At 41.0% G+C, this 23765-nt stretch overlaps 2 protein-coding genes across 8 annotated transcripts in view; one reads left to right on the top strand and one right to left on the bottom strand.

Annotated features, from left to right (window-relative positions):
* CCDC149 (coiled-coil domain containing 149) overlaps nt 1-9843 on the top strand; it is a 54536-nt gene extending 44693 nt beyond the window's left edge. For 4 of the 6 annotated variants that reach the window (XM_030017757.2, XM_030017779.2, XM_030017790.2 and 1 more), the window contains 3 exons: nt 550-657; nt 5731-6324; nt 6922-9843. In XM_030017757.2, the coding sequence (XP_029873617.1) occupies nt 550-657; nt 5731-6323 (701 nt within the window). In that variant the 3' untranslated portion in view covers nt 6324; nt 6922-9843. The remainder of the gene's footprint in view (nt 1-549; nt 658-5730; nt 6325-6921) is intronic. The other 2 variants (XM_030017768.2, XM_030017810.2) reach the window with 1 other exon arrangement.
* An 879-nt stretch (nt 9844-10722) lies between these two features.
* Nucleotides 10723-12250, bottom strand: SOD3 (superoxide dismutase 3). 2 transcript variants are annotated; one of them, XM_030027389.1, is made up of 2 exons: nt 12103-12250; nt 10723-11645 (listed from the first exon to the last, which is right to left on the bottom strand). In XM_030027389.1, the coding sequence occupies exon 2, from the start codon at nt 11627-11629 to the stop codon at nt 10916-10918; it is 714 nt and encodes a 237-aa protein (XP_029883249.1). In that variant the 5' UTR covers nt 11630-11645; nt 12103-12250; the 3' UTR covers nt 10723-10915. The 2 variants fall into 2 exon arrangements, with proteins under 2 accessions (XP_029883249.1, XP_029883257.1); XM_030027397.1 differs by having other exon boundaries at nt 10723-11664; nt 12103-12231.
* Nucleotides 12251-23765: the final 11515 nt, after the last annotated feature.

Genomic DNA, 23765 nt, shown 5'->3' with positions numbered 1-23765 from the left:
GCCAAGTATACTTGTTTGCTCCATCAGTTTTTAGTTATGCTAAGCTTTTAATATTTTTTTTAAAGGGAGCATTGTAGGATAATATGTGTGTGAGTCTGTACTGTAAAACTGTATATATGATACGAGCAGGTTCATCATTGAGGCAGAGTAATAAGAGAGTAAAGAGTCAGTGCTGAACACTTGCTGGTAATAGCATGCAAATGATCCATTACTCTTTGTAAAACTTTTGGTATGATCTGATTATTAATATTCTGAATTGAATGCTAATTGCTAATACAATTTGCTGCATACAGCACCTGGTCTTCTTTCAAAATCTGTCCTTTACTCAGTACTGCAGGTAAAAACATATACCTTTTCTGTATTTGACTTGCATATTCCAGCTCCAGTACAGAGTATTTTTTTCCATGCTGTAGAAGGATCATTTGAGATGCTTTTCCTGTTCTGTACTTTTCAATAACATTGCAAAACAGTTGTGGGATGTTTGAATATCATTAGTCCACAATGGATGTAATTGGTGAATTAATGGTTCTAACACTTTGATTGTTTCAGGTGGAAAGGATACCATAACATTCAGTGACCCAACCTTGCCTGTTATACAGCAGTCCAGGTCACCGTTGTTAGCGTTTACTGATAAGCCACAGAAAACTAAAGTACAAGGTGAGCACCTGGAACGTAAGGAACATGATGAGACCTGAGCACTCATTTCTTTCCAAATAAGAAGTAATAAATTTTCATGCTGGCATAGCAGAAGGCAAAGTTTCAGTGGTCACAGAGATTGAATAAATCATCCACAAGTAAAATGGATAGATGGTCCCAGTACAAATAGCAAAGAAACGACTGAAAAATGACTGTTGAATAGATTGCACAGGGCTAGGGATCAGTTCTTAACACCTCAAAGAATTTTCCTGCCAGATAACTTGATACTGTGAGAAGTTATTCATGCCATCTATGTTACAGTTAACTGCCTCCTGCTCTTTTTCCCTCAGTTAAAATGCACAGTAGGAGAGCAGTCGGTGGAACTGGCTTAGCACTTTCCTGCATTATAGCTGATACCTAGATGAAAGGCTTCCTGATTGCACCCAGTAAATTGAAATACCTGACTCGTTTTCCCAGAGAAATTGACTGCTTTTTTTATAGTCTTGCATGTGTTTTGTTAAAAGTCCTTCCCCAATAGCAAGCTTTAACATCTCTCCAAAGTCAAGCTTAACTTTATTTGACAGTAGCAGGAGATAGTGCTTTGCTGATAACCTTAATTTTTTTTCCTTAGTTTTTCATAATGGATGGGAGATGGATTATTATGCTTGCCTATCAGCATTTGGATAAGCTCTTTAATGGGCATAACATTTTTGGTATGCCCAGATCTTACTCAGCTAACCATGAAACATCATAAACTATTTATTTGTCAGTCCTAAAACTAAATAGATTGTGGCTTAATTTTTACTTTATTATCCATGTCATCATCTGATAAAACTTGACAGCCAGACTGATCGTTTTTTATAATCTTGATCAGCTGATATTTTTGCTAAAAATAAGAAGTGAAACTCTAGTGAATAGTTCTCCGATGAGTAATAATAACTCATAAATATTCATTTTTTGCCTGCTTAATCATTGTTTTTTAATTAAATCTGCAGTTACTGAAAGTATTTACTTGGTGGCATTATGCTCTTTCTTTTACTTATTTGTCCTAGGTGAGGTTGGTATTACAGTTTTGATTAAAGCTGCCTGTCAAATCTCATCAGACCCTGTTTCTGTTGCTTTCTAACACTGCCAAACTTTAGCTCTGGGCTGAAGCTTTCCTTGCTGTGTTTTCTACTTCAGCTGATTTTTGTAATATCAGCCAAGTCAGTTTTTTGTGTTAAATTCTGATGACCATGTGTTTTTTGTGGTTTTTTTCCTTTGGGTTTGGTGTTGTTTTGTTTTTTTTTTTTTAAAACATGCAAGCATTTAGTATATGTATAATTGAAAGGAATTTGAAATCTGGGGAAAAGGTTTCCACCCTGAGAAAACAGGCTGGTGTTTCCACCCCATTCTAAACCATTCACTTTCAAATCTCATCTGCTAAAAACAACAAAACCCAAACCAATGATTCTGTTAAGCTTGCTTTGTGCGACCAACGCTGGTAAAACTCTGCCTGCACCATCTAGAGGGAACAAAACTAGGAGCAGAGAGGAAAGGAAGGCTGAGATCAGGAATCTCAAGTGATGGGAAGACTAGAGTAGATGGGGATTGACAGAGTCGAAGGAAGTCTGAGTGAGGGGAGACCTGCATCTGGCTGCGCAGAGGTCAGAGCACAGGAGCAAGGAATCAAAATGCTCACAGTGAAAGCAAGGTGTGATAAAAAAGATTGAAAGGTGGATGAGAAATGGGCAGAGATAAACAAAGGGATATAGGGCAGGAGCAAAGAGCTACGCAGGGGAAGAGTAGAAGAAGACAGCCCTGGAGGGGAGAAGGCAGACAAGGATTAGGCCTGTGGCAGTCATGGGAAGAATCAGCTCCCAGGAGGTCTTCACCCTCTTTCCTCTTCCCCATCCCATAACTGTAAAAGAGCCAAGATCAATCCCAGAAATCATGTCATTAAACTGGAGTAGATTAAGAAATTACTGTTCTGCCTGCACAAACGGCTTGATTTTTCCTGTTGCATGTGGTCCAGTATACCTGACAACCTGCAGTGAGAACTCAGACAAAACTCACCTCTGTGATAGTTTAAATAACTGGGCCAACTTTTCAGTGACATAGATGAGCACATACATACTACCAGCTATGCAGGGAACACCATAGCTTCTAGCAGTAGGTGGAGCAACAGTAACTTCTTTTTCTGGAGGATGTTTGGGGCTGCCATCTTCCTTCAAAGCCTGGAAAGGAAGCAGTGTGTTTTCAGCTGTAGGGCATGTCCCTGTGCTTAGAGTCACACAGCTTCTCTGCAGTCAGCAGCTATATGGGAGTGATACACTGAGTCACCTTTTGTGCCACTCTGAATAGAGAATGACTGTCTGCTGTTGAGTTTTAGAAGCTTGGTGCATATTGCAATTTTTCATCTATACAGTGTACCTTCAAAATCTGGAGGAGCTTGGCAGCTGGGAAGAACATAGGAATGTGTTCACCTGCCTTCATTTACCAAGCGAGTATGCCCTTGGTTTAAAAGTATTCCAGAAATAAAAACAAAACCACTTTCTTTTCCTGTTAGTTGAATGATCACTTGAGTGAAAACAGTTGATAAGCAGAATAGCAATGAAATTCTTACATATCTGTTGTGGTTTAACCCCAGCCAGCAACTAAGCACCATGCAGCCACTCGCTTCCCCCCCCCCCCAGTGGGATGGGGGAGAGGATCAGGAAAAGAGGTAAAATTCGTGGCTTGAGATAAGAACAGTTTAATAGAACAGAAAAGAAGAAACAAATAATGATAACACTAATAAAATGACAATAGTAATAATAAAAGGATTGGAATATACAAGTGATGCACAGTGCAATTGCTCACCACCTGCTGACTGATGCCCAGTTAGTCCCCGAGCAGTGATCCCCCCCAACCCCACTCCCCCCAGTTTATATGCTAGATGTGATGTCACATGGTATGGAATACCCTGTTGGCCAATTTGGGTGAGCTGCCCTGGCTGTGTACCCTCCCAACTTCTTGTGCCCCTCCAGCCTTCCTGCTGGCTGGGCATGAGAAGCTGAAAAATCCTTGACTTTAGACTAAACATTACTTAGCAACAACTGAAAACATCAGTGTTATCAACATTCTTCGCATACCTAACTCAAAACATAACACTATACCAGCTACTAGGAAGACAATTAACTCTATCCCAGGTGAAACCAGGACAGTATCTTTAAATACTAGGCCTGACGTCATGTTGGTCAGGTATAGTCCTTTAAATAGTACCATTGATATTTGGTGCCTGTTTGGCCCAGGAAATGTTTTTAACTTTTGCACTAACATACATTCTTTATCAGAACTTTCTGTTATACATCAAATGTTGCTCTAGCTAGATCTACAGGTAATCAGAGGACTTTTTCAGGCTTTTTTTATCTAATCTATCTGCTTATCCTGGTCTCATCAAGGCCTGTTTTAGTCTGTATGTGTTATCATTGTTTCAGTTAAGCTGGATGGTAGAAGTCTGTAGGATATACTGTGCAGTTCCTATGTTAAAATGCATAATGATGTAGTGCAATCATATGAATTAAAGATTGTCTTCTGCCACCAAATCTCATTTTATCCAATGCACAGGATGGATAGCGTAGTGGGATAGATTGTACTTGAGCATTACAGCTGCTAATGAACAGCTATTCGGGTTTTTTCCCTCTTCATTGTTGAATGCGTTGTTCCTGCTGTATTGCCTGTGCGCTATTTCAAGCATTCCCTGAAGACAAAAGTACTGTTTTTCTATGAACTTTTCTCTGGTGATATAGTGCTTTGAAACAACTTATTTTCAGAAAATTGCAGCAAGGTGATGGGATGGTGTTATCCCACTGCAGAGGGGGGAAACTGAGGTACACAAAGAGTAAGGTAGAGTCCCTGCTAATTTCAAGTGCCAATTTGATGCACGTAAGTTTTGGCTCTTTTTGGAGCACTTTGAGTATGTGTGTTCAGATATACAACAGGAGCAGAGCAGTACTGCAAAACAAGCTCCTAGGTTTCCAGCTGAGTGCTCAGATAATGAGGATTAGATCCAGTCGGTGATCACCTTTTGAAAATTAATTTATCCCTGCCGTTTCCACATACTTAAATTCCAGCTCTTCAAAGTAGCATTCCTAGCTTCCTTAATGGTAGTAAGAGTGTCTGTTCCCTTCATGCCAACCCTTGTCTCACTCACTTGGTAGCTCCCGAATTACAAATGAGGCGGGTCTGATAGAGACAGTAGGCTCCTGTATTGTGTAGCTCTGGTCCATCCCTGCAGCCAGGCTGTCCTGTGCATTGCATGAGGCAGGATTCCTGCGGGAGAAATAGTGTAAATGCTCACATACTAAAAGATAATGCATCTGCATGACAAGAGTCGTTTTAAGCTGTCAATGCAGCTGTACTTCTGGCATTTCCTAATTTTTCTTACTTGATTTCACAAGCTTATTTTCAATGAGGCTTTTTGTCCTTAACTGAGATGAGGACAAATTCTCTCTCTTTGACAAAGCTGTGTGTTTACACATTGCTGTTTTCTCTATTCTGACACTTTGTTCAGTGTTTGCCTTTTGGTATAACAGTATATTTAAAATCCTTCCACTGCTGCTTTGTTTTATGCTGTTGCCCAAATAAGAATAATCTTTTATGTTAGGAAAAATGTTGCAGGACCAATAATGAAACTTCATTATTAGAGGAAAGCCTGTGAAAAGCTCCAAATAAATGGAGCTTGTGTTAACCCCTGAAGGTGGTAGCGATGCAGGGATTAATGTTAAGTTGTGCCAAAAATTTCTGTAGCTGAGTGCATTGCTTAGAGTTTATATTCCTCTGAAAAAATGACCCTGCTGTTCTACAGTACGGTATCCACTATGACTCTGTTAGAGTTGTTGGTGTTAGGGAAAGACAGGCTCCAAAACAGGGCCAGATCCAGCAAGAAACTTTGTGTTGATTGCTTATTGTCTAAGAAACGGGCCTGGGATGCGGTGGCGAATCACTCTTAGAAATTACTTACTGAGGTGAATTTCTCTGTGGTCTGGCACTGGTGGTGATGGTCTTCAGGTGAGATATATCATAAATACCTGTGACTCACTAGAGCATCTTGCTATTCCATTTCTCTTTCAGCAGAACAAAAGGGAGAACGTGCTGAAACTTGTCCTGTTGCAAGTGCGTCCCTGGCTCCAGAGGGAACAAACTTAAGTAACAGAAACCAAACTAAACATTTTTATCCTTCATTACCCCAGCTACCTTCTGAGGAAGAAGAAATAAACAAGCTTGGAAGTCAGATAATTAAGCTGACAGAGCAGGCAGTTGCAGAACTGGAAGGGAAAAGAGCAGGCACTTCTGCAGGGGAGCAGAAGAGGGTGGTTGGAGCAGAGCTTAATGGTTCATCTGAGGGAGAGTTCCCACTTTCCAGCCCCGACCCATCCAACCCCACAGATCCCTCAAACTCAGAGAATGAACAAACAGCTGAAACTGAGGCCCTGAAAGACAATGACAAAACCTCAGAGAGCGATTGTGAAATTTCAAATGAAAGAGGGGATCGAAATAGCAGCACCGTGGATGAGGTGCATACTGAGGACCCTGGAAGGCATGGAGGGCTCAGTGTTACAACTGCACACACAAATAACAGCTTTGAGGAGCTCCCTGAATCTGAAAACAAGAAACCATCTGATCCTGCTGAAAACTGTGAATATTTGGATAACAGTTTGGCTTGAGGTATGAAATCCAGGCCCTCGAGCATCTCACTGTAATCCTTTTGCAGTGTCTGTGCTGCTGCGAATAGGATCAGTGACACAGTGTGCCGTAGGGTTGATTTTTACATTGAACTGTTAATATTTGTCTAATAAAGGTGTTTTTCTGTTAGTTTTGGCTACAGTGTACCAAAAATGTAAATTACCTAAGGGAGAGAATTAGTGATGAGGTTTAATTGTGTTGGTTTTTTGTAATGATTTGAAGTTTCTTACATTAGTGTAGCAAAGAAACCAATGATAATGATTTATCATGTTATCACTAGGCTTCTGTAACATGTGTGGTCCTAGTGCTGGACTGTATTTTAATGGTTAGAAGTGTCTTCTAAGGATGAAAAATTTGGAACGATAAATTGAGAAGCATCTTAAGGCTGCAAGCTTTTGCTTGTTTCTCAGACTGTGTTCAGTTTCTCTTTACATATAGTGACTGTAAGTATATCCTTAGAATAAAATCACTATTCCCTTATAGGAAGTTTCTGAAAACCATCCCTGCATGTATATAGTTCTCTCATTACAAACCTTTATATCTTCTCAACTGTACAAAATTTTTCCTTCCCTCTCCTAGCTCATCTCATGAAAATGCAGGGAGTTATTTCACCAGACACTGAGAACCCAATTTAATGAAGCTCTGAAGGAAACATCATCAGAGAAGCCAGAAGTCTTTCTGTGAGCAACGGCAATGCTGTTCCAAAGCAAGGAGAACGGCAAGAGGAGAACCAGTGATGCGCTGTCCACCTACTTGGCTCTCTCAGTTACTGGAATTGCATTCCTCAACTTACAGGAGCTGGAACAGCCCTCGGGCTGAGTATCGGGTGGTAGATTTCAGCCTACTCCATCCGTGCCCTCCTTTTTAAAGGAATCTGTGTCTTTTTTATTTTCTTATGTTTTGGAATTAAGGATAACTGTTCCTTTCCTCCTCATTTCACCAATCTGTGGTGTGGTAGAAGGTTTATTTGCACTGTTGCCGCTTTCTTAAACTTCTTCCCTTGTTGATGTTTAGTCATAGGAAAACACTTCTATAATAACTGGGGAAAAGGGAGGCTGCTGTGTCATTCCCTAGCTTGCTCCTAATGCTGGAGCTGTGCCACTCTGCTCCTAGGAAGGCAGCAACAAGGGAATACTTCATGTTGAAGTTAGCAGCTGTTGGAGAAGGAGAGGCATGTCTTTGCTCTCCTGTTCGTAGCATAAGGAATAGTCTCTGCAGCTGCAGAGCTTCTATGGGCCAGCAGCCGTCAAGGCAATTTTTCTGCTGGCTTGGGACCTAATTGTCTGTAAATGTTCATTTCTCACTCCTAGAACTTGAAACCAATCAGAGAGAATTAAACCAAATTTAATAAAATACTACTAATAAAAAGGAAAATCCCTCCCAGATTGAGTCCTTCTTTGACAAATAACTGCCAGCTGCAAATTTTTACAGCCCACTTGTCAGCTACTGAATAAACAGAGTTTATATTAGCAATACTGACAAACTCTTCTGTATATGGAAGATGAGCTAGCAGGTGCTGCCATAATCAAGGTGTCAGAGTCCATGAACAGTTTGTATTCAGCAGAAGAAAAGCTGCATGTAAATTATTACATATAAATATAAGGAATGATAGTGGGAAGGTGAAAAATGTGGCTTGTCTCTGTTCTCATGTGTTTTCCCTAGCAGGTGCATTTGTGTAACCCTTTCCGCGTCTGTCTGCAGGCAATAAAGCCATACTCACACTGCTCTTCAAAGATGTTTCCTTTCTCTTTAAAGGTAATTTGACATTGCAGCATTTCACTGATACTAAGCAGCAGCCCTTAGGAACAAAAACCATCTGTATATTTAAGCATATTAGGGACATGAAGCAGTAAAAAGTTTTTCTTTCATTATCCTGTCACCACTTAAGTTCCTCATCACCTGAAAAACCAAGAAGAGCTTAAGTATTTGAAAGATTGTTATGCTGTTCCCATTAATTGTAACTGACTGCATTATTGACTCATTTATATGACAGTACTGACAAGTCAGAAGAGAAATACCTGCAGAAACTGAAATCTCCAGGAGAATGTGGCAGGATTTTTTCCTTTAATGCTTGAATGTCACATGAAGTAGCATTTTATTCAAGATATATTCTTTTCCATCTTTCACAGACTAATCCTGCGCAGAGCTAAATATCAATGCAGTCAGAACTGAGGCAAGCAAATAAGAAGGTCAAGATTTCATGTAGCTGAGCTCAGAAGTGTTGAGAGTGTTATATTGTTTCCCTGTCCTGTGTCTTTCCTGACCCACAGTTGTGTGAGTTAGCATTTTGCTCCTGGTCCCTTAACAGCCAGTTAATGCTATTAATTAATGAAGAGCTTGGTGCAAAAATTCGAGCAGGTAGAAGCAGTGCTGGACCAACAGCTTTTTAGTGCCTCATTCATTGATTCTTTTTAGTATGTTTTTTCTGTGAGAACATAGAGATATACAACCCAACAATTAGGACATCTTGGTAATTATCCTCACACCATTCTCCCTCTTAGATGCCATTTTTATATCTTTGCAATCATTAAATTCCAGTGCGATATCTAGATCTCTGGAAACATCATTTTTAGTGCTATATCACTGCTGCAATACTGTCCCTCTCCTTTCTGCTCTGGTGAATGTGTATTCTAGCTATGTTTTTAGCCTTTTCCCAGGAAGACAAGGCTTCAAAGCCAGGAGGCTTGTAGAAGTAAGACGTCTTTGCTGCGCTATGTGCTAACTAATTGAATATTCTTGTCAGTATCTTCCTTGGATATTGCTTTAATTGATGTTGTTATGCTATTAGAATGATGATTTTTTTTCCCAGTAAATTAATTGTTTTGTTGTGGAATCAACACTACTTTAGGTTTTTCGGGGGCGGGGTGGGTTTGGTTGGTTGGTTTTGGGGGTTTTTTTAGAAATGTGTTCCCTTTTTCTAGGACTTTAGAAATGCAGGAATTGCATCCATACATATAAGTGTTTTTGGTGTTGGGCTCTGGGTAAGCAAACTGGGAAGGGAATGTTGTGGCAGGGGTATGGGGAAGATGCATTTTGCAAACTGATTTTAAGGAGGTTGTCTCACCTAAAAGTGAATTCATGTATTATCTGTGAGAAGGATTTCATTTGAAACTACGATGTTGTGGTTATTTGAAAAACAATGTTCACTGAATTTGTAAAATAAGTGTGTGAAAATGACAGATTAAGAAGCATCTTTTAGAATGCTGCTTCTTTTCTAAGTGAGACTATTTTTAAGCATATGGAAATTTGTATAATAAAGACAGTGGAATTTCTTTAATCCATATGAGCTCAGGAATGTATTTCAAAATCTTAACTGAGATTAAGTTGAAAGTCTGCTACATTTCTAAAAGATAGGATTTTGTTTACCAGCTTCTGTTTTGTAGCTTTACTTTCTAAATTACGCAGTTTAATTTATTTGAAATCTTTTGTTGCTGCCTGGATTAACTGCCCAACACTGCACAACATACATTTTGTCATCTTTAATAAAAACATTTCCTGATATGTTTGTTCTACCTGCTTGTTCCCTTTTCTCTTCTCAGTATCAGATGAATGATAGTCATGAGGTAGTTGTTTAGTGTTTTCAGTGAGTTGTGTTAAATTAAGAAAGTAAAGCTTTATTGAGTGAGAGTTTTAAGTCTGAAAATTATCTGACTTAAATCTTTTCACTGTCACTTCTCCCAGGCTAAATTGACTGATTTACTTCCTACATTTTTGTATGAAGAAACACGCTCAGTATTTTTTGGCTTTGAAAATAATATTTATCTCTGATCTGCTAAATTTATCATCATCTAAGCAGCATTAAAACTTCTGTATACAACTTAGTTACTAACAGGCACAAACTAGAAGCTTTAGGGAATTTTTGCTGGGGAGTGGTGGTAAACGGGAATATTTCTTTTAAGTCTGCATTCAGATGTAAACAGTGTGACTTAGGTGTAGCCATGTGGACAATTTAAAATAGATAAGAAGCTTATATGTGTTTGTGAGTTAAACCTGAAAGTATAAGTAGAATAATGTAATGGATCTAAAGTTTAAAACAGAAATGTCTGTACTTTCCTTTATTTTTAAGGGAAGTCCATTATCCAGGTCTTGCAACACAACACCCAACACTGTTGAAAGCACAGAGATCTTTTTGCCTTTCAGATTTGCAGCTAAATACAGGATAGCAGCTAAATACAGGATAGCAGCTAATGAGAAGCAGTTTCTTACTTATCCTTCTTAACTTTTTTTCCTTTAGTATCTAACTTCTGATCCCTTAAGAGCCCCTTACAGTGCACAGACTCTTTACAGACTATCAGCCAGCTCCGTTAGCACTCTTCCTTACATGCATTCAACTCCCAAACTGCATAAAAGGGAATCTTTTCAAGAAAATACATCACAAGGTTGAGTTGATGCTGTTTTTATTGATGGGCTTACAGAAAGGAGACTCTACAAAGTGATACGCATTTCTGAGAGGAGCAAGCAAATGGAAATGGGAATCCTTTAGCCGTGTATCTTAGTGGCCAGTGGCACAGCCTAAGGTACTTTGTGCTGCCCAGGCTGTAACCAGCTTGTTGATCTTCACATAAGCCTGGTTCTATGTTCGTTTGTTGAGCCCTCTCTTCTTCTTGTCTGTAACCTCAGACAGTTTCTCTTCCCACAAGTTCTTGTTGCATATCCCAATCACGCAGCAAGCCAGACGTTTCCCAGCATTTCCATTTTCCAAACTGGCCTTATTGTTGCCCTTGCCCATGTCGTCTTCCTGCTCATGGATCACAACAGATCTGCCCATGATGGAATATGGGCCAAACATAGTGGCAAAGAGATTTGTTTTGTATTTTCTGATTTTGCCTTCTTTAGGAAAAAAGTTGCCAAAATCCCCTGGGTGACGGGGGTGATTCACACCGAAAGGGTTATAATGTCCTCCTGTAGAATCACAGCCGTTGCTGAGATCCCCAAGCTCATGGATGTGTATAGCTCTACCAGATTGATTATTATCCAACGGAAACCCATCCAAGTAAAAAATGGCTTCTAATCTTCCATGTGAGTAATGCTGTCTGAATAAGACTTGTCCAGTCACTTGTGGCTTGTCAGCATCTATTTTGGAGCTGGGTTTCATTTCACAAGTGGCATAAATCATCCCATCAGTCTCATTACCAGGCATTACCGGGTGGAGCAAATTCTGCCAGAGGTCGTTCACTTTTTTCTGTATGTCATGAAATGACTCTTGGCTTGGATCGGTTTCTTTGGCTGTCGTGACACCAGAGGCAGACAGGGCAAGCCCAGTGACCAGAGAAAGAAGCAGAAGCATCTTGGCAATTCAGAGCCTGCAAAAGGTACAAGAAGCTACAAAGAATTAAGGGCTTTTTTCAGCAGTATGGTGGGTGGGGGAGAAAGGCACGCAGCCTGTGGCAGTGCTGAGCAAAACAGCTGGAGCATTGTCCCGGTCGACTGCTGCTTTCTAAATCTGTCTAATGTGATGAATTGAAACTAAATCAGAATGCATATGCATGTTTAAACACATACAACTGACACCCATGACTAAAAGAAATGCTAGTGATTTTATATTTTACGCTAGATCTTGATCTTAAAAACTGCTTCTTTTTCCCTGCAGGAAGCAAGTAAGCCAGAGCGTTGTTTAATCTATTTTTGAGTTTGTATTGAGACTTTCCTCCTGCTACAAATTCCAGCAAGACAGTTTGCCAAGAGGCTTTTTTTGGTCAATCTACTTAACCACTGCTTAGGCATTACAAACGAAAAGTAAAAATGCAACAAGTTGATTACCTTGCAGAGTTGCAGAACGCCTCAGTAGTAGCTCTTTGCCTCTGCTCCCCTCAACAGAGATGTGATCAGACAGAAAGCCAGAGCTGTTTGAAGTTGATGCTTGTGGGAACTGCGTGTTTGTGCAAAAGTTAGGTAACGCTGGCTCAGGGGAGGCGTCACCAGGAGAACTGTGGGAGGGGGGTAGAAGTTGTAGGCATTTTCATTTTGGGCAGGGTGAACACTTTGTCCTTTCTCGGTTACTTTGTTAGTCTGGCTCTCAGTCCTCACTGACATTCCAAAAAAAAAGGAAAAAAGTTATCAAGCTTTTAAATTAATCTTCCTTTTGATGACTTCATGTGCTTATCTAAAACAAGCGACCTTCAACATGCCGTGCAGCGAGAGGGAGCTTTATTAAGGCACAGTTGGGCAGTTCGCTCACTTACGTGCTGGTTGTTATGGAGCTGGTTTGCTTTTTTTATTTCTTTATTAGCCAAAATTGAAAGTGGTGCTTGAGCAACATGAACTGTTCCACATGGATGTATACCAAAGTTTCTGTGGTTTTAAAACCTGAAGGGCACAATTCAAACTGTCAGATGTCGAGGTACATTTCAGTGATGCTTCTCTGTAAAGTTTTAGGGCTACCGTCTGCGACTTCACTTGCCAACTTATCTGCTCCACTGAAGTAATTTTTTCTTCTTTTTTTGAGACAGCAGTGATTTTTTTCCAAAGAGAGAAGTAAGCAGTACTGAGGCAGTGAGTGCAACATCAGACCGAGGCACAGAGAAATGGTTTCCCAGAAGCTGGCTGGAGCACGGAGAGTTCACATGTGTTTCATCATCCTGTGAACTGAGAAATGCTCTCCTCTTGAGGGCATTGCCCTGCCTGCAGCGCTTCCCACTGTTGTAGCTGAAATGTGGATTCAGCCGTCACAAGAGCAATTTAACAGGCTGAGATTTCTGTAGAGAGAAAAGAGTAGCTCTTATTACTCAGGAACAATTCTCAACTCAAGAAAATTGCAAAGAAAATCCTTTTTCCCAGTTCATGTCTCCTGCCAGCTGGGTAAGGAATGGGACTGTCAGCTTCTGGAATGGTAAAATTGTATGTGTTAATCTTGCTGCTATCCTATTCTACATCAGATCTGAGATACTCAGTCATCTGAAAGCTGATTCTTTTTCTTTCTGTATGAGGGAGAGTAGAGCTAAAGGGGTGTCCACTGCTTGGATCATTAGCCAGGGACTGGAAATACAGAGTTAAGTTCTGCTTGGGATATTGAACGTGTTACTTTAGCCCTGGGTTTCAGTTCCTAATCTATGAATTAGGACAACTAGTATTTCTTTTCTTCAGGGTATTTATGAGTTGTTCAGATTACTGTGCTCATGGGAACCATACAGTGCTCAGTGGAAGCTGAACTCTTAAGACCAAGAGCTAGGATTGCCCATCACCCCAAGCCTAACACTACCTCCTTTGCAGCCTTTTCCCAAGTTCTTTCATTGGCAGTCTCTGAGCTGGGGAAATCCATACTTGCAACATGGTAATACTATGAAATTGCTCGGTTTTAAAGCATTTGAAAGAAGTAAAATGTTTTATAATCATGTTTTATAAATATATGCAAAAAATGTTCAGCTAACAACTAGCCAAATGCAAAGGAGGGTGGTTTAAATTTGTAAAATCCAAGAAGCAACTGTCCAGTCTAGGTACTATTAGAAAAACTATTTCTTAGCGTAATAAACCATTTTTTAAGGGGATATGATGAATGGAAGGAAGCAAGGAGCATCATTCATGGTTTACTCCTTGAGTCACAAAGTAATGGACTGCAATTGAGTTTAACGCTTCTGCAAGGAAATTTCCAAGCCAGCACTCAGTACTCCAAGAAAAGAATTTTAAAGCTTTAGTTGAATTATAAGGCATTTTGAAATAGGAACTAGGGTCAGAATTTTAGCTGGCTTAAATACAATAATGCTGCTGACTTCAGTGGCATTTGTGCTGTTTTACACCAGCTGGGATTCTGTCCCTGAAAAAACCACCCTGAAAAGCCCAAGGTAGTTGCTGCAAAGCTCTTTTTTGATGTACTGCACATGCGGGAATGAAGCCGAAATGCAGAAGGGTGTAAAGGAGATGATCAAAGGGACAGAAAGGACTGCAGCAAAGCTAAATGATGTATTTGTAGTGCTCTGCACTTCAGAGAGTGAAAAGGAAATACTAGCTGTGGGCTGCTGTCAGAAAGGTGTATTTTAAAAAGGAGAAGGGCTGATAACTACAACAACTGCACTTGCCAGGGTGATTTGGCATTGAGTCTGGGTCTGAAAGAGGGAATTCGCTAAGTACTAACCAGGTGTGTCATTAAAGTCTATTGTTACCCACTGCCTATGTTTTTAGTTTTCTGGTTAAAAAGAGGTGCTGAATAATGGGCTAACAGCCTTTAAAGAAGACAGCGGTTAATGGGAGGAAAGCCCACAGCGACTTGACTGTGCACTTGTTCTTGTATTACAATCCCAGTTTAAAAAATAGACCTCTGCTTTTGTCCCAGTTGTGCAGGATCTATTGTATCCTGAATTTCATGCAATGTCCTGGAGTCTCCTGGGCTATACAAGACAGAGTTGTCAAAACAACTTCTGCAAGGCTCTCTAGACGACATAAAAAACCCCAGACTTAGCTTTACTCGTGGACTTTACAATGGACTTTATACGCGGCTCTGCTCACAAGTTCTCAATCTGTGCTGTGACCTTCAGGGTTGGTTGGTTGGTGGGTTTGTTTTGTGGTGTCATCATCCCATTGCATCACCCTGCCGGTCAACATAATTTGATTTGTCCAGCATAGAGTTAAATGTGATGAAGAAACACCGCATAGGAGAGCATCCTTTTGTAGCAAGCAGTAGCCTCGTTTTGTGTCTCCAGCACTTGGATCTGCTCTCAGTGATTTTACGGTAGAATGATTCTCCATAAAAATGACACCCAGAGAATGCAGGTTTTACGTCTTCTGCAGCGGGTGATGGAGCTGACTGCTTTTCTCCACGTATGGCTGAGGCGAGAGCAGCTAAAAGAAGGGGGATGTTTGTAACCTGAGGGAAGCAGAGTCAAGATCTTTGGGAACCTAATCTGCTCCTTCAGTTCAGGGCAATTTCTGCCATTTCTGAGTCACGGTCCCAGCCAGGGAGCCAGTTACGCTGGTGGGTCATCAGGCAGCAGCATGGCCATCCGGCGTTTGTTGGTGCGTGGGAGTTACCGGCTTGCTGTACAGAGACTGCAGGGCACCAAAACTGCCACATGTTGAGTTTGGCACGGTATCGTCCGTGCTCCGCGCAGCAATTGCCTGCGAGCCCAGCACCAGCCTCGCGTGACGTCTGGCGTGTCCCAGCAGCTGCCGGCGGGTCTGCGGGTAAAGCCTGCAGCGTTGATTTTCATCTGTAGAGCTACGAGCAGCGCTGCCGACTCAGGCAGGATTTAGAAAGCAGAAATGCTGTCAGGGCGTCCGCAAAGGCGCAAAGACTTCGGCTGTTTACTGCCTGTCGTGTTGTCCAATGCAGCCTGTTAATGTCTAGTGGGGCTCCGGTGCTCAGGAGAGGGGGGGCTTCGTCCTGGGCTGAGCGGTTTTAGCCTGCGTGGTGAGCACAGGGCTGGCGCCGGGTGGCAAGCAGCACCTCGTCCTGCAGAAATCATGGTGGAGGAGCTCGTTTGCAATTGCTATAAGGAGAAAAAAAACAAAAGAAAATGAAAAATCTTGCTGTAGCAGACAGAAAATCTGTCGCTGGTCTAGGCTTACTCTTCCTGCTTATTCCTGTTCCTTGACTTGGTGTTTCTATTTAAAGAAATAAAGACATTTAGTGCCTGAGATAAGCATCCATTTATAATATTCTTGCAAAAGAGCTATATACATTTCCAACTTTTCAGGGCATTACCCATAAAAAATCACGTTAAATAAATACACAAAAGGGAAACAACACTGTTCTCTCTGGGGTGTAATTTCTCTTGAAAACAGAAGATCATGCAACTGTCAAACTACTGTACATCAGCCAATTTGAAAAATTCTTGAAATTCTTCCTCTTTAATAGCTTGAGAAGAAATCATTTCATAAGAGTGAGGGAGAGATGAACTGTTAAGTAAGCTTTTCAAAAAAGCTGCATTCAGAAACTCATTCTAGGTCTGTCAGACTAATTTAACAGAATTTCAACTTCACACGTGGATATAAAATATAAATATGTAATGTAAAAAGTAGGGACGGAACCCAGCTAATATTAGATAATTTACGTTATTATTTGTGCTTGCATTAATTCCCTGATCCTTTATTAAATGTTTATCTTTTCTGCTGCATACCATTAATCTGCAGAGGGGTTTGCTGTTTGAGAGGAGACAAGAAACAAACACAAGACTTCTCTCAAGTTCACTGTCCAATGGCCATAAATGGAAATATCTTGATTTTTTTTTTTTTTATTTCAAAGTGCGCATTGCACACGTTGTGCATATTTGGACAACTTTAATGATGTGTATAGCTTCAAGTCAAAGCTCAGGAGCTGCAGGGAGGTTGGGCCAGTAGGTCAGACATATGAGCAGCAGTTACGTACAGATACCTAAATACAGAACGATCTCTCTTTTTATGACACTTAAGAGCAGGTGTCTCGGAAGTCTGATGATCATCGCGGATGAACTGAGCATGATTTTCAGATATTTCCATCCTTCTAGCGTACTAAGGAGACACAGCCGTTGATAACAGGTTAATCCCTGCCTTCTGCGTGCGTATGCTGCGATGGTTCTGTTGTCACTGCTGGGATGGGAGATGGGTTTGTGGGTGCTGCCGGCTGCCAGGTCCTCCTTGGCAGCGGTAGACTTGAGGCCGCCTACTTGAGTAGGACACAGCAGGACGTTCCAGGACCAAAAAGGGGAAGCTCGGTCCCTTCCTAAAGGAACAAGCCCAGTTCTGGCCCAGGCTCATCCTTGTCCTCGGGAGCATGCCAGGAAGGTGAGAGAGGGCAGGTAGGAGCCACTGCAGGAAGCAGGGATGCAAGCAGGCAGGAAAGGAGAAATTACAGATACTTCTACAGGCAACAAGTTTGAGTCCCAAAACTGACCTGATCCTTCTTCACAAATTTCAGTTTAACTTCCGTTATGTTTACATGTAAAGGATTGGTGCGCTTTCACTTAAGCATCAGACAGTATTTCAAATAAGAGAGTTTAAACTCTTTTGATTTACATATTGCAATACAGATACACTTTGCTTTATTTCAACAAAACATAACCCAGCGTTCTCTTTAAATAACCTCCAAAATTTATTTGAAAGGCTATGGACTATCATGGATACCCAGTGCAGTTAAAGAGGAGGAGGAAATCAAACTGTGCAAAGAAATACAAGTTGTTTTAAAGAATGCTGGGAAAGTGATGGTGTGTCCACTCATGACTCCTTGTTTGGTGTCTGTGCTAGGGTCTGAAAGGGATTTAGAGACACTGTACCCAACCATACCAACGTAAATTGTGACTTAACTTTGTCTATCACGTTCTTAAAACTCATCATTGATGAAGAATCTACCATCAGCCATGGCTTGACTATCCTTGCTCTTACAGGTTTTTCTGCTCTCTAGCCTGGTTCTTGCTGCAGATTAAACCCATTGTTTTGGCCGTATCCACTATGGGCACGGGGGACAGATTATTCTCTTCTTTGCAACAGCCTTCTTCCTGCAACCTTCGTGCCTCTTCTTCGTGCAACCTTGAGAGTTTAACTCTGTACCAATGGCCCTTCCCTCTTTTCAGATAAACAGTCCCAATTCTTTTAAGATTTCCTCCTAAATTTTTGTAGGCTTTTATGCTGAGTAGATCACCTTCTCCTATGGACTGTGCACCTCTTTGTGGAAGAGAAGTGCACAAACACCTCTGCGCATCAGCTGACCAGCATGGACTACTACTGCCCTTGTCTTGCAGACGATATTACTCTCTATATCATAATGTGATCTTTGCCTGATCCTTTCCCGCAGACCTGCTGTCTATGCAATTGTTTCCATTTTATATTTCTGTAGTTGGCTGTTCCTGCCAAGATTTTACCTTTGTCTTGAGTTACCTCCCTTTTTTTATTTCCCCCGCCCCTTATTGTTTCTCCAGCATGTCACGAGCATTTTGAATTCTAATCCTTCCCCACAGTGTATTTACAGCCCTTCCAGCTTGGTGTCAGCTGTGAATTTAATCAGTTTACTTTTTGTTCTGTCATCCAAGTCATTAACAGAAGGGCTGAATAAAAGCAAATCACAGACAAACTTCTGCACCCGAGGCAGGCTGTCCTCCCCATTGGGAATTGACTGGTTTCCAGACTGGGTGCAGATTTCCCACCATCTCTGTACCTGCTTTATAGGAGTGTGATCAAGACCATTTTTTTTTTTCCCATAGCTTGTGTGTAAAAATGCCATGTGAGATAGTAGTTAAGATATTTAGTAAAGTAAGTAAAGGTAAACATCTACTTCTTCTCTATATGCAAGACTTGTTATTCTCTCGTAGGAAGAAAATAAAAAGTTCCTGATGTCTTTTATTTATTTCCCTTTCTGGCTTTCAGGTGAATGCAAAAAGTTTGCCTCTTTTAGTGATTTTTCTGTGGCTGTGACTCCTGGATTGAGCCTCACCTATCCTCCCTGAATCCTCAGGCTTCATAGGAACCAAAATCATTTACTGGCCCTGTGTCAATGTATCTTCATTACCATTATTTCCCTGGGAGAGGCAAAGTGTCTTTGAAGTGCTGCCTGACACTAAGTGGTGTCTGAAAACTCAGGCATCCAAAAACTAGTGAAAAGCCACCTTTTATGTGCACATCCCCACACAGCTATATCTCCCTTCTGCCAAAAGAGTCAATGGGACCTGTTGTACTTTAATGTTACATCAGCTATGGAAGCAAAGATGAGGTTAATTCCTTAAATACATTTCCAAAGGTTCACACTTCTGACCCTCTTACTTCTTGCAAGCAGCACCTGTTTGTAGAAGTCTCCCAGTTTGTCCATGTTCCCCACCACCTTCATTACAATTGCCAATACCATAAGGCACACCTCACCAAACCCAGGAAAGCTGTGCCCATTCCTAAGTTTGCATTTTAATGTAGAGTCATATGTGCATGTCAGGTTACCAAATAAAGTGAAAAATGGTGAGGTTTTATTTACAAACTCAGGAGGAGCTTGGTACTCCCATGCCACGGACAAGCAGCCTCCCATTAGCACTTAAATTCTTGCTGACACTTGCAGGCACCAAAGGCTCTGCTTTGCACAGGAGCAAGCTAGAGCTCTGCAGAAACTGAGGGCAATCGTGTTTTATGAAGACAAAAGCCCACCTGGCTTTGACAGCAGACAGCAGTTCCTGCTCTGATAAGACCCCAACTGCAAATGTTGTACGTGGAGGCAGGTATTACTGACCAGCAGCTATGAAAAGCAACAGCCCTGGGCTTTTACTGAAGTCAGCGTTCGGTGGCATCTGGGAGGCTCCTGAGGAGGTTCTTCGTCCTTGAACACCGCAGGGTGCAGGAGAGCAGGTTGAGTTCCTGGAGGCTTTCTCAAAGCGGGTATTTCACAGTGGATGTTGTGATATGCTACTATTAAAAAAAAAAAAAGTGTCTGGCTTACTGTTGGATACCCATCTCCTTTGAAAAGCTTGCCGAGTAGTTCAGGGCCTGAACCTCTGAGTACTTTTCAAAGCAGTTTGTGGTAAAAACCATTCTATTTATATCTTTCGGAACAGCAGAAAAAAAACCAAACCAACCCAACATGCATTTTTTTGTAGAGTGAAAATTGTTTTCATGGTAAAGTGGCTCCCCACCTTTTTAACCATATTTATTCTAGTGGGTTGATTTTTGTAAGCATAACTGAAACCCTGGGAGACTAATGAAGTTTAACAATGTGTGTTAATTATATCCACTTTTGTTGCCTCAGTGAAAACACGGGATCCTAAATCCTATTTACAATCTGAAATTTCAGAGGTTCCAGCCACTCATCTGACCTTAACATCTCTTAGTTTCATGCAGCTTTTGTAAGCCTGTGCATGTAGTTAAGTTCCCCTGCGGAGAATGGTTTTGGAGATCAGCTGTTCAGGGATTAGGAACACAAGAGTTTTTAGATTGTTTAAAACCATTTTGACATTTTAATGTAAGTCATTAAGATTGTTTTCTTGAACTGTTGAATGGGCCACAGTATGGGTGAACCATTTTTAGGAAAATTAAATGAAACCATTTTAATTTCTAAGTGACTCGCCTTTAAGAATTTTAACATAAATATTTTACACACTCTGAAGCTTCTGTCTGAGCTAAATATTTTCACCTGAATTCCTCCCCTGAGAAGATTAATTCCCAACCTCAGGACCATCCTGAAGGAGAGCAAGTAGGAGTGGTCACTTCTATCAGAAGACACTCTTAGTATTGTTTATATTTGCATTTGCCTTTTTTTTTTTTTCTTCCAACTGTGCAGTGGAACAAAGTTTCCCCAAATGGTGCCAGGTTTTAGGATCTCTGCAGAGATGCAGCATGGTTCTGCAGATTCTAATTTGAGACCAGGTGAATCCCATTAGTTCCAACCCAGCAGCACAAAGGATTCGAGCATCTCTGAAGCTGGGTGTTTGGCTCTAGAATAACAGAGGATAGATAGGAGGCAAAACACATGAAGGGACTATGCTTTTACCAGCTCTGATTGTATCCATTAATAAGCAAGACTGAGAATGCCACCTGCTTACAGAAAGGTTTTCAACTCTCAAAGCATGGAGTTCTTAGTAGTATTCCATGGGATATAATGAGGTATGCTGGTGCAGATTTCCCCCATGGAGTTAGTACGCATTTGTACAAAATAAGGCTCTTGCTGGGGTATTTTATGAATGTGAAGTCTTTCAGTTCCAGTCAAATAGGATAACCAGCTGTTTTCCACGGAAAAATCCTTGGGTTGGTGGTTGTTCCTACTCTCTCGTCAGAAGGATGCCTACAAAAAAAGAATAAAAACACAGAAATATTTCACTGTGGCCTTCTTGAAGGAAAAGCAATCCTTTGAATGCATCAGAAATTGTTCTAATAGATGCAGGGAAGAAAAAAAAAAAAGAAAGAGAAAAATCCTTTTTCTTTTTCCTTTTATTTTGTTACAAACCTTCCTTCCATCTTCAGCCTCCAGGTTTCCCTCCCATGAGTCATCATCTGTTTTGTCACTTGCAAGACTTTATTCCCAAAACCTGCAGATGTTATTAAAACTGAGGATTATAAGGTTATGTAGTATGTGGTAGAAGCCAGATACAGACTGGATGTTTTTATTAGAGGATTACCAAATTTTGTTAACAGGAGTGCGCCTGAGTAATTCCACTGGAAGCTCTGCTGTGCTTGTTATGAAACATCTGATCCTGAAGCAAATACAGAGCTGCACCTTAGCAAGGTCCAGTTCTCAACCACACCAAGGATACGTCACATTTGTGATGTGTAAAGCTGGATCACTGCAAATGATGTATAATGGTTTCGCTGGAAGAAGTGTAGTGGTCATGGCAGAAAGTATCTCACCTACCATAAACTGCTAAATATCCCAATGCCTTGTTCACTTCAGAATCCTTTTCCACTGCTGGCACACATTATAGGCAACAAAATAAAATCAGCATATGAGGTATGTGCTTCAATGTTAGTTTTAAATACAGTGAAAATATCTTAACACTTTTTGTAGCTTTTTATAATTTGCATATCCCTGGTACATGACACTAGGCCCTTAAGCAAACTTGTTGCTCCTAAGGCATGAGATTATGATGACATATAACTAACTCTCTTAATGTTCATTGGTGTGTTTTTGTGAGTGAGGGACTAACTCAAGCTAGTGAACCTGAAGCAAGAAATCAGAGAACATCAACGCTAAAAAAAAACAAAACCAAAAAACCCTGACCTTAGAGCCTCCATTTTCTCACAGTGATGAACCTGTCTAACTAAGGCCACACAAGAACTACTGAGGAGATAACTTCCACAGGTTCTTCAATTAAGAGGCAGGTGAGTCAAGAAATTTCCAGAAGCTTCTAGCATTTTGCGTAACGACTTGTACCCTGCTGTGGTGGGTTAACCCTGGTGGGCGGCTCAGACCCACCCAGCTGCTCACTCACCCCCAACAGGATGGGAGAGAGAATTGGAAGGGTAAAAGTGAGAAAACTCATGGGTTGAGATAAAGACAGTTTAATTGGGGAGGGGGGGAGGGAATGGCAAAGACAACGTGATAAAAATGCAATCACTCGCCACCAGCAGACTAGTGCCCAGCGGTCCCTGAGTAACAGCAACTTTGGAAAAGCTTTGGCCCCTAGGTTTATTGCTGAGTATGACATATGGATTACTAAGCATGACATCGTATGGTGTGGGATATCCCTTTGGTCAGTTGGGGTCAGCTGTCCCGGCTGTGTCCCCTCCCAACTCCTTGTGCCCCCCCAGCCTGCTCCCTGGTGGGGTGGGGTGAGAAGCAGAAAAGGCCTGGACTCTGTGTGAGCACTGCTCAGCAGTAACAAAAACATCCCTGTGTTATCAACACTGTTTTGGTCGCCACTCTAAACTACAGCACCATGTGAGCTACTATGAAGAAAATTAACTCCATCCCAGCCAGACCGAGTACACCTGCAAAGCTGGATGCTGGCATAGCCCTGTACTGGAAGGGAAAACAGATTGGTAAGTCACAGCTAATGTGGTTTGTAATTCCAAGAGGAAAGTGAAAGGTATTGAATAAGGACTTTGTTTTGTACTTCCAGGTATAACTTTCCTTCTGCTACAGGGCTGAATTACCACTGCTGTGATAATAAAGTCCACTTGATTTGTGTGAGCAGATTCCTAATCGCTTAATAAATCATTCAAAAAGTTATTTGGTAGAGTGGCAAATTATTAACTGGCTGGAGATCCAGCAAGCAGCAGCTGTTTCATACTAGAAACTTGAGTGGGACAACTGGCCCAAGAACGCCCGTGTTCAGTGCCAGAACCATGATTTTTTCTAAGTTCTAAAGTTATTCCCCACTTGTGTCCACAGGGAAAGGGAAAATTTGGGTCCATGTCTATTATTTTAAGGTGTAATTAGTGGTATAAATGAACGTTTGATATTATACTATATTTATGCATTTCCTGGCTGTGAATTAGTCATACAGATCCTGTTCCACTCTGAAGCTATTCATCAATTTGAGTTCTTGTGGTTATGCAGTTTATTAAAATCCAGTCGTATGTTTGTGCAGGAAGGCTGAGTATCTTTTGCCTTGGTTATGGATATGTACACATGTTTTTGACTAGATCTAAGTTTGATAATTACTGTATGTAGCTTCATCAAAGAATATTGTCACTTCATAACAGGAAATACCCTCCTAAGATTTAAAGGCAGATTTGGATTCTGGATGGATTTTAGTCAGGGTCTTTCTCTTGCCATGGAATAAGCCATCTAACCTCCTCTTACCTCCAATTTGCCCTTCTTCAAAATGTTGATAACGATGACTCGCTTCCTCATGGGGGTACTCTTAGGCTTAGATGAAGTCTGAGAAGTTGTTTCTGACCCTGAGAAAATTGATGTCAGAAATTGCAATATTGGAATACTAATCTTTCAAGACTTAGGTAAATAATTGTCCACAAACTATTTTCTCTGCAATTTTTTGCCCCCCTCTATAATATTCCTTGAATTAGTAGAGTCCAAACTTAATACAGACAACAGAGGAGATAGTGGACACTGCTTGCTTAAGTAAACAACAGCCAGAGCCCAAATTATT

Source organism: Aquila chrysaetos, chromosome 1 (assembly GCF_900496995.4).
Source record: "Aquila chrysaetos chrysaetos chromosome 1, bAquChr1.4, whole genome shotgun sequence".
Classification (NCBI taxonomy): Eukaryota; Metazoa; Chordata; class Aves; order Accipitriformes; family Accipitridae; genus Aquila; species Aquila chrysaetos.
This window is presented reverse-complemented; position numbering and strand designations above follow the sequence as displayed.

Bases quoted from the DNA above. Each gene is read 5' to 3' on its own strand.
- SOD3 (XM_030027389.1), bottom strand. From the start codon at position 11,629: ATGCTTCTGCTTCTTTCTCTGGTCACTGGGCTTGCCCTGTCTGCCTCT.